Here is a 14,621-nt window from a genome sequence, read left to right as displayed (position 1 = left end):
ATGTGGGATCTTCCCGGACCGGGGCACGAACCCGTGTCCCCTGCATCGGCAGGTTGGCCCTCAACCACTGCGCCACCAGGGAAGCCGCCCAATTTTCATATCTTTATCTTGAATCTTGGCATCTAGTTTTCTCTTTTTCTTCTCTATTTGACGTATGTTTTCTTGTTATTGAGTGTGTGCTGGGGAAGATTCTCTCCTTCATAAACTGAGGGAAATGGAGTGATTAACGGGCCTTTACATGTAATCTATACAGAAGTACTTTAGGAAGAACAAAAACTGACAGAGGGCCTGAGAATCTCTAGTAAATTTATTTGCTCAGTAAATATTTATAGTGCCTTTACTGCTGAGGATTCATCAGTGAACAAAGCAGAAAGTCCCTGCCTTCATGGAACTTAAATTTTGATGTGGAAATATAGACAATGATTAGTGAATAAGTGAAAGATGCAGTATTTTATATGGTGATGAGTGCTGTGGAAGAAATAAAGAAGGAAAGGGGAGAAGGGAGGAAAGGGACTGCTTGGATATTTTACTTAAAATTTTAGTTATTTATTTGTTTTTGAGTAGAGAATACATTTACATGGTTCAAAAAATTATTTAACAACGTGAAAACATCAAACAGCAGTTAGAAGTCTCACTCTTAACTCTGTCTCTGCCCATCCCATTTTCCTCACTTGCTATCTGTAACTGTTTTCATTAGTTTTGTTTATATCCTTTCAGTGTTTCTTGATGTAGATCAATCAAACATGAATACACAGTCTTATTTCCCCCCTTCTTACACAAAAGGCAAGTACTTTAATATATACCTGCTTTTTTCACTTAATATATCCTGGACGTCTTTCCATACTGCTATCTAAGGAGCATTCTATTTTTTAAAAAATTGCTACATGCTATTACATTATGTGAATGTCCCATAGTTTCTCTAGTCAATCTTTAGGAAGGCCTCAAAGATAAGTTGATATTTGAGCAGAGATTGCAGTTGGTGCTAGCCATGTGGCTACCTGGGGGAAGAGTGATGCAAACAGAGGAGACCACCTGTGCAGAGGGCCTGAGGCTGGAGCACGCCAGCCTTGCTTGTTTGAGGAACTGCCAAGATCAGTGTGGGTGAAGGGGCATGTCAGAGAGATAACAGTAGGACATTGTAAAGATGTTTGCTTTTACTCTAAATGAGATGGGGAGAGATTGGTGGGGTTTTGAGGAGAAAAGTAGCATGATATGACTTATGTTTTAAAAGTTCACTCGGGGTTCTCTGTTGAAAATAGACTGTAGGGAGATCACTTTCATGGCTATTTCAATAAACCAGGTGAGAGATGACTGTAGCAGGGAGACCTGTTAGGTGGCTATTGCAATAGTCTAAGCAAGAGATGATTGTAATGGAAGTAGTGATAAATGATTGAATTCTGGGTATATTTTTAATGTAGAGGCAATAAGATTTGTTGGTGAGTTTGATGTGGATTTTGCAGAAAAGTCCAAGGATTTTAACCTGAACAACTAGAAGGATGGAGTTGCTATTTATTAAGTGGGGAAGATTGACATAAGAACAGGTTTAGCGGAAAAGATGGAGAGTTTTTATCTTGACCTGTCAAGTCTGAGATGCTGTTAGCCATTCCAAATGTAGAAATCAAGTGAGCAGGATTGGCTGTTAGTCTGGATTTCAGGGCTGGAGGTATAAATTTGGGAGTCTGCTAGCATATGGAAAGTATTGAAAGCTGTTAGTCTGAATGAGATTACCAAGGAAGTAAGCACAAATGAACGAGAGAAGAGGACCAAGGACTGAGCCGTGGGACATGCCAACATTTAGAGGTTAGGAATATGAAGAGCCATCAAACAGGAATGAAGAGGATCAGCTAGGGTTGTAGGATGCAAACCAGGAGATGGGCTGTCCTGGAAGCCAAGGCAAGAGGGAATAAGCAACTGTGTTAAAAAGGTCAAATAAAATAAGAACTGAGAACTGACTGTGGGGTTAACAACTTGGAGCATATTAGTAACTTTAATGGGGGACCAAAGGCTGATTAGGTGATAATAGGGGAATTGGAATTGGAGAGAATTGGTAGAGAAAACTCTTTCAAGGAGGGTTGCTGTAAAGAGGATCAGAGAAGCAGGGTGGTACCTGGAAGTAAATGTAAAAATATAAAGAAGTGTGTGTGTGTGTGTGTGTGTGTGTGTGTGTGTTTAGATGGGATAAAAATGACACCAATAATGAGGGGGGGAATGATGTAGGAAAGAGAGGGCAGAATTGCTGGAGCAGTAAACTTGCGTAGGCAGAAGTGGATAGAATGTGGTGAATAAGTCAAGAGATTGGAATTAGGTGGACAGGGAAGGGATAGTACTGGACACATATGCAGGTAGGAAGCAAGGACATCGGATAACAGTGCTGATGGGAGGGAAGTGTTAGGGTCAGGGAAGAGAGGAAAAAGTGTAAAATAGTGATCAAGGAACAAAAAACTGAATGGATGGGATGAGGGAAGTGTAATATAACTGCTAGGTAGCGCTAAAAGCCTATATTAGGCTCGTGGTTATGACTTTACGGTGAGTAGCTGTATATTCTTTAGCCACTTTCAGTTGCATGGGTGCAGGTGCAGAGTGGGTGAAGGGTTGGGTTTAACTGGTACTGGTATTGTGCGAGATTACTATGATGAAGTGAGAAAAGAAGAAGGGAGTTGAAGGTGTATGCAAGGAAGGGATTATAACACTGAGCCATGGAATCTAAACTGTTCCAAGAAGGAAATGATGTTGTGAAGGGGTTTTGGTCAGCAATAAGGTGACAGGATCAATGGATTCAGGTCCTGGTGGTGGGAAGGGATTTGGGAGTCAGGTTTCCAAAGGCAATGAACTCAAAGATAAGGAGATGGTCGTAGAATAGTGTGCCTGAAACTGAGATAGGGAAGGGGATGCAGTTATTGACAATGACAAGGTCTAGAGTATGATTAAGGTAGTGTTGACTGAGGTCAGTGGAAGACAAGACCCTTAGAGGAAGAAGTTCAAAGACCCGAGAGAGGCTACGTCATTGGAATGTTGTTTGTGTGCGTATTGCAGTCACCAAAAATTATGACAAGAGTAGTGTTGGGGAAAGGACTGACAGTGATCTGGGAGCTAAGAGCTCAAGGTGTTAAAAGAGTGGCTGGGGGTCTGTAGAAGACTGGAAAATGGAAGGATGATGGGCGGTAGTCTGATAGCATAAGATTAAAAGCTAAGCTTTTCTGTTGCGAGGTTTCCCCACGTTGGGCGGCAGTGGCTCCACTCAAGTGTGTGAGATGTCCTAAGGGAATGAGGGGTAGCTCTTGATCCTCAGGCTATACAGGTAGCATTTTGATGATACTTCAGTCTCCTAAGTATGCAGTTTCAACAGTTCTAATGGCAATGGACAGAATTGTGAATGTACTCTGATAGCGATGCCATCAAAGCCTGTACCACATTGGTCTTAGGCTGCCTCTAGGGATGTTTCCACTGGATTTCCTATCTGCAATGTGGAAGGCCAGGTCTGTCATATTTAAATTCTGAATCAAGATACTGTGCCTCTTTTTGGAAAGCTGTAAGCTCTTCATACAGATTAGCAATTATTTACTATACTTGGTCCCAGATGGAGATTTGAAGAGTTACAGTTTTAGAGGTGAGGCTTATCGGATGTTTGTTGTCATTTCTGTTGTTTAACTACATTCTCTTTCCTTGCCTCTGAAATCGAAGTCCTAGGCAGATCAATTATTTTGAATTTCAACACAGAGTCTATACTTAAAAAATGTAATGCCTTCCATGTCTTACCAAGTGCATCTGTGGGTGGAACTGAATTTACATCTAGAACCCTATCTGCAAGGGAGCCTGGGAAATGTAGTTTTACCTCTGTATCCTCTCCACCTAGAAGGGGGATGGAATGGAGATTGAAAGACTAATCTACAGTATCTACCAAACTAGATTTGGTTGAAATCATTAAACAACAAACACTGCTTAGTTAAAATTTCTATCCAAGAAAAACAAACCACTGTCTTCAAGCAGCATCTATTGTCTTTCATGGACCATTTGGAAATAGTAGGGACTTCCCATTGATGTTTCTTGTAGTGGAATTGGACTTACAACAAACCAAAGTATTTCACTGACATGAATAATCCTGTATTTGATTGTGCTGATGTGGTAGTTCAGAAAAGCCTTCAAAGGCTCATTCCAGTAGGAATGAGGAGAAAGCAAATGTTCTCCTTTCTTCTAGTGAAGAGAAAGCAAATGTTACTTTGGTAACTACCCTTCTTGAACCTTTTAGAAATTTGGATCTCTAATTTATGTGTATGTATCTCTTCAGTTTAGTATATCTGTATAGGCTCCATCCTTTTTAGAAGATTCCTCTACATTTCTGTCATGGGTGTCTTAGGAGTGGTAATGGTAGAGGTCTGTCAAGTCTTTCCCCCTCTCTCCTGTCAAAACTCATTTTAGTGAAAGAGAGCTTTCCCCGAGTTAGCATCTAGAATTAAATCTGAAGAGAGAAGGATCATAACTAATTTTCTGATTATCTGTTGAAGAAGGGCTACATCCTAACAGTGGAAAGCTGTTTTTATTATAAATCGATAAAGAGGGTTATATGACAGTGATTTGGTGCTTACCATCTTCCAAAATTTGAGGCTTAGCTCAGCATTTTCTTTGAGGTTTTCAGGTTGTCTGAAAGGTAAATTGCTTTGTGGGAGCTGGTATAATCCATGTCATTATTGGGTGTATAGTTTGGGGGCCCTCAGAGACATGAATATCATGTATTTATTAAGGATTTAAGGACTCAATGGACTTCTTTAATGAAATGGACTCTTTGCAGTGACTAAATTATATTTTCATTTTTTATAGTGAAACAATCATGTTTCTTCATGAAATATTTCATCAAGGACTGAAGGCAAGGATAGCCAATTGGCCTACTTTAATTTTAGGTAAGTCCATGCTTTAGAGAGAGAAGACTTTCTCTTAATATGGCTACAGTTAGAGTAAAATAGCTTCAATGTTTTTCTACCTAAGCTATCTGAATTTCCGTAATGATCTGTGAGCTTCCTCAGGCACTGGGACTCTGTCTCATTGCCCTTTTGATCCTTTCCCCTGGCCTGTCATGGTTCTTTGGGGGCTAGAGTTGGGCTCTACTGTGGGGTGTGTTCTACCAGGTCAGTCATTCAGGCAGCTGGACTGGGGCCATGTAGTGTGACACCTGGTGCCAGGAGCTGCTCTCTGCCATTCCTGCAGAGTGAACAGTTTCTCCCTGTACCTTGGATAATTTACAGAGCATCAAGAGAAACTGCCATGTTTACTTCTTCTTTCCAGCTGATCTGTTTGATATTTTGCTCCCCATGCTGAACATTTATCAAGAATTTGTGCGTAATCACCAGTACAGCCTCCAAGTGCTCGCCAATTGTAAGCAAAACAGAGATTTTGACAAACTCTTAAAACAGTACGAAGCTAACCCTGCCTGTGAGGGGAGGATGCTGGAGACGTTCTTGACCTATCCAATGTTTCAGGTAAGTCACCTGGGATGCACTTTGTAAGTCATTGGTTCCAGCTCGATATGACTGATACCCAGTGTGACCAGCATGATATGTGCAAGTATTCCCTGTGGGGGGTTACAGCACATATCCATCATCTGTCATCTTTAGCTTGACCCTGAGATAAACAAATTTATGCCACACATCCTCTCTCTAGTCTGTCTAGTGTAGGTAAGAAAATCAGGAATTTTTGAGACAAATAAGGAATGATTTTTTTGAAAAGCGGCACAAATTTCTCTTTATAGAAAGATTCCTCACAGACCTCTTCCATGGAGTCTCCTCCTCCAGCGTGTTTAAAAATATTATTAAGTTTACAGAAATAGGATGCTGTGCAAATGTTCCAGTGCGTGCTGGTTGCATAAAAGGTTCTGGGAGAGTGGAAGGACTGCTGGGAAGGTGCTTGTTTTCCTGCCCTGTTGTGATTGCTGCTGAGTCTTCCTTGGCTGGAGCTCTGCAGAACAAAAGGAGGACCCTCCCTGTCACAGAGGCTGTGGAGACAAAGGAGCCAGAGGCACTGGCCAGGCCTGGGGACTCTTGGCCCCTAGTCAGGTTGCTGCAGTGAGGCTGGGGCTTGTCCTGACCTTTACTTTTTGGGATTAGAGCAACCCAAAGGATCAAGTACACTTGCATTCTTTCCTATATCTAAGACTTTACCGCTCTTTAGTGAGAACTGCAGAGGCCAAGATGTGAATTGAATCTCCTGTCCTTTTAAAAAGTGTTGATTCTGTTCTTTTGGAAAAGCATTGAGCATTCCCATTGTGGAATTTGTGGGGCTTCTGGCCAGGCTTCTGAACTGTCATGTGGCAAAATGATTCTCCTAATCATGTGTGTTACGGGTTCTGTGGAGAGCTTTGTCCCCTGGAACCAGCCTCTCTGACCCTAGCTGATCATTTTGTAGCTTCAGAGAGATGATATTCTGGTTCATAATTGTTTGTCTTAAAGTTTGTCACTCCTGACTGAAATCCTGGAAGTCACCATAGAAGTTTAGTGACATTTTTTCAAAACCAAAAGGTTGCATTTGTAACAACCTAAGTAGAGTGAAACTTTATACAGTTATTGTGTTTTTTTTTTTCTCCTGTGGAACTGAATTGTTTAACTCTTTGCCTCTCTGAACAAATATTTCATCAGAAAAACTATAAAGAAAAAAATTGCTTTTTAAAAACCTTATACAAACCTTATATATATAACTTATACAAAGTTATAATTTAAGATTTTATTTACAGTGAAACAAATTTTATATAGTTCAGTATTCTAAGATTCTATTTGAATCTTTGACAGTTACCTCTAGATTATGATTAAATACCCTAACTTGTATCTGCCTAGCAATCCCCAGCTTAGATGAACATACAAAGGTAGGATTGTGGAAGAGGTTCACATTTAGAGAGGTTCCCCCCTCCCTTTCTGAAGGCCCAGTAATGTCTTTTCAAGTACTGTTTATTCCCCTTGGTGAGTCTCTCAATGGTTTAAAATGGCAGAACTGTACTTGCATTTTAGGTGAGGTATCCAAACACGGTTGAATGTAAGGCCTTGCAAAGGCCTTTGGATTTCTGAAAAATGCTGAGATATTCTTCTACCAACCTTCCTTCCTCCCCCTGGAGTTTAAGCCCAATAAAAACAACTTGGCATTTTGATTGATGCCAGGGAATTCCCATAATGTCAGAAAAGGACCATTGGACCGAGAATGTTTAGGAGACCTGCATGTCTTGCTCACCCTTCATTTGTAGCATTGGGAAACATAATTGAACCAATCTGAATCTCTGTGTCTTAATTTTGAACTCGGGGCAGCTGAGCTCTAATTCTCTCACAGAGCTCTAGCTTTCTGGGGGACTAGACAGGTTCTGGAAGTTTGGGCTGGGCAACTTGTGCTGTTGCCAGGAGCTTTCTAATAGTCTAGGATCCCTCCCTCCAAGACTGTGGTGGCCCCAAATCCTAGAATTTAGCTGAAGGGTCAGATGTTGAGGTTCTCTGGTTTCTTTAAGACCAGGGTAACCAAAAGATGCTGGGCAAAGCCTCAGACTTAAAGAATTTAGCCAGGGCTTCCCTGGTGGCACAGTGGTTGAGAGTCTGCCTGCTCATGCAGGGGATGTGGGTTCGTGCCCCGGTCCAGGGAGATCCCACATGCCGTGGAGCGGCTGGGCCCGTGAGCCATGGCCGCTGAGCCTGCGCGTCCAGAGCCTGTGCTCCGCAACGGGAGAGGCCACAACAGTGAGAGACCCGCGTACCGCAAAAAAAAAAAAGAATTTAGCCAGAATTGGTCCAACTCCAAGAAATGTGCAAATTGAAAGAGTGCTGAGTTGTGCTCTTATTTATTTACTTCCCCATAACTATTTCACTTCTCTGTAGCTATTTTGAACAGACCAAGAGGGGAAAACTTTGGAGTTGCTGCCTGAGGGCCTTATTCTCCTTGGTGTCTCTCCCTCCTGCCTTCTCCCTAGGAGTGACCACATGGAACACTTGGGGGAAAACTGCCCTTTCTAGAAACTTGAAGGTTGTTTTTACTAGGTTCATTCTGTCCTTTTTGTTCTCTTTTGGTCCTTTCACTAAGGAATCCTGAAGGTCAGTGTAGGCCGGATACCTTGGGATGAGGCTGGGATGTGATGCTTTTTTCCTGTAGAACAAGAATGGAAGAGGTGGCCTTAGCTCATACTGCCAAGGGGCCACTGCCCAGAATTTTTCTTAAGTCTGCATATGGAGGCAAAGTTTGGTATGGGGGCAGAGGGAGAAAGAGAGGTACTGTAACTGGAAACTTTTAGCCTGTGTAATTTATTTATTTACTTTAACATCTTTATTGGAGTATAATTGCTTTACAATGGTGTGTTAGTTTCTGCTTTATAAAAAAGTGGTTCAGCTATACGTATACATGTATCCCCATATCTCTTCCCTCTCGCATCTCCCTCCCTCCCACCCTCCCTATCCCACCCCTCTAGGCGGTCACAAAGCACTGAGCTGATCTCCCTGTGCTATGCAGCTGCTTCTCTCTAGCTATCGGTTTTACATTTGGTAGTGTATATATGTCCATGCCACTCTCTCACTTTGTCCCAGCTTACCCTTCCCCTTCCCCGTGTGCTCAAGTCCATTGTCTAGTAGGTCTGCGTCTTTATTCCCATCCTGCCCTAGATTCTTCATGACTTTTTTTTTTTAGATTCCATATATATGTGTTAGCATATGGTATTTGTTTCTCTTTCTGACTTACTTCACTCTGTATGACAGACTCTAGGTCCATCCACCTCACTACAAATAACTCAATTTTGTTTCTGTTTATGGCTGAGTAATATTCCATTGTATATATGCGCCACATCTTCTTTATCCATTCATCTGTCAGCGGACACTTAGGTTGCTTCCATGTCCTGGCTATTGTAAATAGAGCTGCAGTGAACATTGTGGTACATGAGTCTTTTTGAATTATGGTTTTCTCAGGGTATATGCCCAGTAGTGGGATTGTTGGGTCGTATGGTAGCCTGTGTCTATTTAGAAAAGTGTTATATTCTACCTCTTCCTGGGCCCTTTGTTGAGTAAGTCAGTTGTTGCTGTCAGTGAATTATGCTGAACTATGGAAACATGGAGGAATTATAGTGAATTTATCCTTAATTGATGATGCAGTGAATGTATCCTCATTTGAACTATCAGACAAGTAAGTTCATGTTACCAATAAATTTGTTGTAGACAATAATGTAGTCATTAACATAATTTTTATTTAGCAATAACAGTGGCTTGGCTGGTACTGTTTAAATTGGCTTCAGCTGCTCATACCTCCATAGGTCAGCAGATGATGAAATCTGCTTTTGACAAAGATAGCACTGTTAGAGGTCTTCCAGAAAGTAACCACTTCCTGCTCTAGTCACCTGTTTACTGTAACTGGACAGCAAGCTAATTAGTGTCTATAAAGTGACAAGTATTATTTCATAATTGAAAGAAGAATTATGATTCACCTAGACAATGCTATGATCCTTGGTTTCAGGGGGACAGATTTATAATCAGTGCTTGAATATACAGATGAGCTCTTTGGTGAGCTGTCCATTTCTCTCTGCAGAAGTCCTTTGCCTACTCTTTGGTAATTTCAGGTTTGTTTTCTTTCTCCACCAGAAAATGAGGTGGGCCAGTTACTTTCAAATCCATCCACTTGAAGCTTAGCCAAGGAGCTCTCTAAAATAGATTTAATTAATGGGGGAGGATCATGAAGCTATTGACTAAACTTAGTTTTGTGGGTTTTCAGTGCATTATAAGTAGTCAGGTTCTCCCACTCCTGCCTTCTTTTTTATGAAAAATTGAGTACATTAGCTATTGATTGCCTTGATTTTCTTGTAGAACTAACTTAGAGGCAAACTTTTATCAATCATGGCATTGTGCAAAAGGAATATTTGAAAGCATACTTATCCCAGGAGCCTTCACCAAATGGAATGTCCCAACCAGCTGTTTTAGTGAGAAGTTTATGGGATAGAGAGCCAGAAAGCCTCCTCCCATGTGCTTCCGAGGGAGGGGTCTCCTGTGCCCCATCCTCCTATAACTGAGGAGTCTGCACTTCCAAAACCTGGATGACATTTCCTAGGACATGATCCCAGGGTATGAGCTGCAGATCAAGGTCTGTGCTTATGGCGCTGCCCGCTGTGCCAGTGCATAAATCTGGGCACTCAGTAAATATTAGCAAATAACCTAACGAAGGCCACCACCTGCAAGAGAGCAGGGCCTTGGGAAGCTGTTTTACTTTCTTCATTCTTAGAGGTCCTGTTAAGTGCTGAGTAAGAACCCAGTCCCTGCAGAAGAGACCCACTGGGCTAGTGCACTGGTCAGAGCCAGGCTCATGGCTGGCCCTGCCATTTACTATGAGGCCACATTGGGCAAGTTATGGAACCTCTTCATGCCTTGTTTCCTTATCCGTAAAATGGGGAAATAATCCTTATGTTTTGCTGGATGATTGAGTGCACATGCAACCTCAAGCTCCCAATCTGACCCCCTGTGGGCAGCATTATGGTAGCTGCTGTTCATGCAGGTTTTTATTAAAATTAACACACTGCCCCTGTTTCCTAAAAATTTTTAACTTATAAGCCAGTAAAAAATATGTTGAGTTAAATCAACATATATAACTCGAGTTAAATCTCCACTGTGGTCTGTTAAACCCTTCACAGGGTTGGTGGTATTTCTGCCTTTAAGAGAATTCAGATAGCCTGTTCATAAACAAAAGTACAAACAAATAATCTAATTAAACAATGCTTTTTACTGCTACAGGGATGAGTTAAAGTGAAACAGGATCAGAATAAAATAAGGGCGAACATATCTTTTCCCAAGTGTTAATTCTTAAAGAGAACATTGCAGTAGGATTGTCAATTTGAAAAAAACCGTAAACAGCCAAATAAATCTAAAGTACAGACTCAAGTGACTTGCTGATAACTATATCTGTTTCTTTATGAACCAGTTTTCAAAAATTATGATTAAGAAATGTATGATTAGTTAGATAGCCTCATCCACCAGGGGGCAGACAGTAGAAGCAAGAAGAACTATAATTCTGCAGCCTGTGGAATGGAAACCACATTCACAGAAAGATAGACAAAATTAAAAGGCAGAGGACTATGTACCAGATGAAGAAACAAGATAAAACCCCAGAAAAACAACTAAATGAAGTGGAGATAGGCAACCATCCAGAAAAAGAATTCAGAATAATGATAGTGAAGATGATCCAGGTTGTTGAAAAAAGAATGGAGGCAAAGATCGAGAAGATGCAAGAAATGTTTAACAAAGACCTAGAAGAATTAAAGAACAAACACCTAGAAGAATTAAAGAACAAACAAACAGAGATGAACAACACAATAACTGAAATAAAAAATACACTAGAAAGAATCAATAGCAGAATAACTGAGGCAGAAGAATGGATAAGTGACCTGGAAGACAGAAAGTTGGAATTCACTGCCACGGAACAACATAAAGAATAAAAAAATGAAAAGAAACGAAGACAGCCTAAGAGATCTCTGGGACAACATTAAATGCACCAACATTCACATTATAGGGGTCCCAGAAGGAGAAGAGAGAGAGAAAGTATCCAAGAAAATATTTGAAGATATTATAGTCAAAAACTTCCCTAACATGGGAGAGGAAACAGCCATCCAAGTCCAGGAAGCACAGAAAGTCCCACAGGAAGATCCCACATGCCGTGGAACAATTAAGCCTGTGCACCACAACTACCGAGCCTGCACTCTAGAGCCTGCATGCCACAACTACTGAAGCCTGCATGCCTAGAGCCCATACTCTGCAACAAGCGAAGCCACCACAGTGAGAAGCCCACACACCCGCAATGAAGAGTAGCCCCCGCTTGCCACAACTAGAGAAAGACTGCGCACAGCAACGAAGACCCAACACAGCCAAAAATAAATAAATAAAATAATAAATAAATTTATAATTTAAAAAAAGACACATGCACCCCAGTGTTCATTGCAGCACTATTTACAATATCCAGGTCATGGAAGCAACCTAAATGCCCATTGACAGATGAATGGATAAAGAAGATGTGGTACCTATATACAATGGAGTATTACTCAGCCATAAAAAGAACAAAATTGGGTCATTTGTAGAGACATGGATGGACCTAGAGACTGTCATACAGAGTGAAGTAAGTCAGAAAGAGCAAAACAAATATCGTATATTAACGCCTATATGTGGAATCTAGAAACAGCACATGAACCAGTTTGCAAGGCAGAAATAGAGACGCAGATGTAGAGAACAAACGTATGGACACCAAGGGGGGAAGTGGGGTGGTGGGATGAACTGGGAGATTGGGATTGACATGTATACACTAATATGTATAAAATAGATAACTAGTGAGAACCTGCTGTATAAAAAATAAAATTAAATTAAAAAAAGAAATGTATGATTATATTAAAAATCTGAGGAAATAATCGTTTCTTTATCATATAAAACTTTATTATCTTCATGTGTTCTTGGTGAAGTTTTTGTGTGTGTTTGATATTTGAAGCATAGTTCATTTAAAATGTATTTCTTAAAAATATATATTTGTGAAACAGTCAAAACTGTAAGAGTAGAGATGAGCTCTTCAGAAGTGATGATGGCACGTAGAGAAGATCTAGTGTTACTCATCCTGACCTTTACTCATGCTGGCCTTTGTTTGCTTTTAGATCCCCAGGTATATCATCACACTTCATGAACTCCTAGCCCATACTCCCCATGAGCATGTGGAGAGGAAAAGTCTGGAGTTTGCTAAATCCAAACTAGAAGAACTGTCCAGGTATGTGGAGAATTTATAATAAAGGTTTGATATGGCAAAGTAGCACATTAGTCTTTTGTGGAAACTGAATATATATGTCCAGGGAACAAGAAGCAAGACACAATCCAGCTTCTCAGATTCTGCTGAACATTAAATGCTAGCTCCTGAGATGGTGCTGAATCAGCATGCACATTAATTTTAACCAAGAAAAAAAATATCTTTGAAAATGGTTTTATGGCATGTAAATTTATATAATTGAGATTAGGCATATTTTGGTTTAAGTTTGAAAATGTTCACATTTCTTTCATCATAATAGAAGAATGGTTGTTAGTTGCATTTTTGCACCCATATTTGGTAGGAAGTCGGAGAATGTATATTTTGGATTTATCGGTGACTTTTCAGTGTTTTGGCATCTGTGTTCCTTTAGCTTATATGGGATAAATGGTATAAAGTTCTCTAATTTACTCCACCTCTAAGAAATGGCATCCTAATTTCAATGAATGGAGCTGTTCGTAAAATAATATATTGCTTTCCTGTTGCCTTTACAAGCAGCATTCTCAGGATACTCACTTATCCTTAAGAATCATGATGTACATTTGCTTTGCTTTGAGTCATGACTTGATGAAGGCTAGAAGTCCAGCATGACTTACCCTACAGCCCCAGTTAAACTGATACAAGTTCAAACCCTAGCTTCCCAGATGGAGCTCCTTTGCTTATCTGCTGGGACAATAGAAAATCTCTTACCGTGATCCTGTATTGTGTCTGACAGGGTTATGCATGATGAAGTGAGTGACACTGAAAACATCAGGAAGAACCTCGCCATAGAAAGAATGATTGTAGAGGGCTGTGATATTTTGCTGGACACTAGCCAAACTTTCATCCGCCAAGGTAAGTCCTTGTTCGGCAGACCCACCATCTAAGTGGTCTCTGCACCTGTCACATTATCACCGGCAGATCCAGGAAAGCATTTTGGAGCAGGCTTGATTTAGCTGTTTGATTGATGCTGTTCATGCAGGATGTCCCCATGGCCTTGACCGAGGCTGTGGTTGAGGCCCACCTTTGTGCTGTTTCTTTTCAGGGGCCATGAAAAACAGCAACACAATAATAGTAAAGCACGAGTGGGACAGTAAATTACATTCTGACTGGACTCTCCTCCTCAGTGGACCGGACATTCTCTGCAGCTCCAGGGAGGACAGATTGCTCTGGCCGATTGGAGTGGCAGTGCCAGGTGGTGACGACATCCAGGCAAAGGCCCAAGAGAAACTTGCATTACTCAGAGCCCTTTCACATAGCAGTGGGGACAATGTCCGAAGTGAAAACAGCTGTCTCTTGTTCCCATTTTTCATCAGCACTTCCGGATCGGCCCCACATGATATGATTTGATTCAGTTGGTAACTCCAGTTGCCAGATGAAATGTCTCACTATCAACTTGCCCTGCCATATTTCGGTGATGGCGAAGGTATCATGTTTGAGGGGTGTGCTTTGGGGGCATCACCCAGTAAATTGAGCTTTTGAAGAGTTGTAGATATTTGTACTGGAAACTGTAGAGAAGCAACAACCTAACAGTCCATATTCCTCCATGGCTTTCATTACAGAGTGCAGGATGTAAACCACACTCCAAGTTCTTTTTAAGTGCTCAGGTGTTCTGGGGGCAGGGTATCATGCCCCACAAAATCGATTTGTGGCAATATATTGCACACAATCATAATTTTGAACTTGGTGAGGAGTGGCATATAAATTTGGGATTAGAATTAACCTTTAATGTGGTTTCTGTTTATAACATGCCAATATTATTTGAAGATATTTGCATTTCTAGTGCCTACCAAAATGTGCTGCTTAAAATCTTTTTTTACCTCATCAAACAAGACATTATTTGTCTACACACGTTAATTTTTGCACAGAACACTTAAAAAATT

General features: G+C 40.9%; 1 protein-coding gene across 3 annotated transcripts in view; it reads left to right on the top strand.

Annotated features, from left to right (window-relative positions):
- Positions 1 to 14,621, top strand: part of RASGRF2 (Ras protein specific guanine nucleotide releasing factor 2) — a 245,172-nt gene that overhangs the window by 93,956 nt on the left and 136,595 nt on the right. For all 3 annotated transcript variants that reach the window (XM_082621256.1, XM_082621255.1, XM_082621257.1), the window contains 4 exons: positions 4,816 to 4,895; positions 5,278 to 5,471; positions 12,617 to 12,726; positions 13,475 to 13,593. In XM_082621256.1, coding sequence (XP_082477382.1) covers positions 4,816 to 4,895; positions 5,278 to 5,471; positions 12,617 to 12,726; positions 13,475 to 13,593 — 503 coding nt within the window. The remainder of the gene's footprint in view (positions 1 to 4,815; positions 4,896 to 5,277; positions 5,472 to 12,616; positions 12,727 to 13,474; positions 13,594 to 14,621) is intronic.

The sequence above is a fragment of the Mesoplodon mirus genome (assembly GCF_964341445.2).
Source record: "Mesoplodon mirus genome assembly, chromosome: 5".
NCBI classification, from domain to species: domain Eukaryota; kingdom Metazoa; phylum Chordata; class Mammalia; order Artiodactyla; family Ziphiidae; genus Mesoplodon; species Mesoplodon mirus.
The sequence above is the reverse complement of the archived record's forward strand: the minus strand, read 5'-3'. Positions and strand labels throughout refer to the sequence as shown.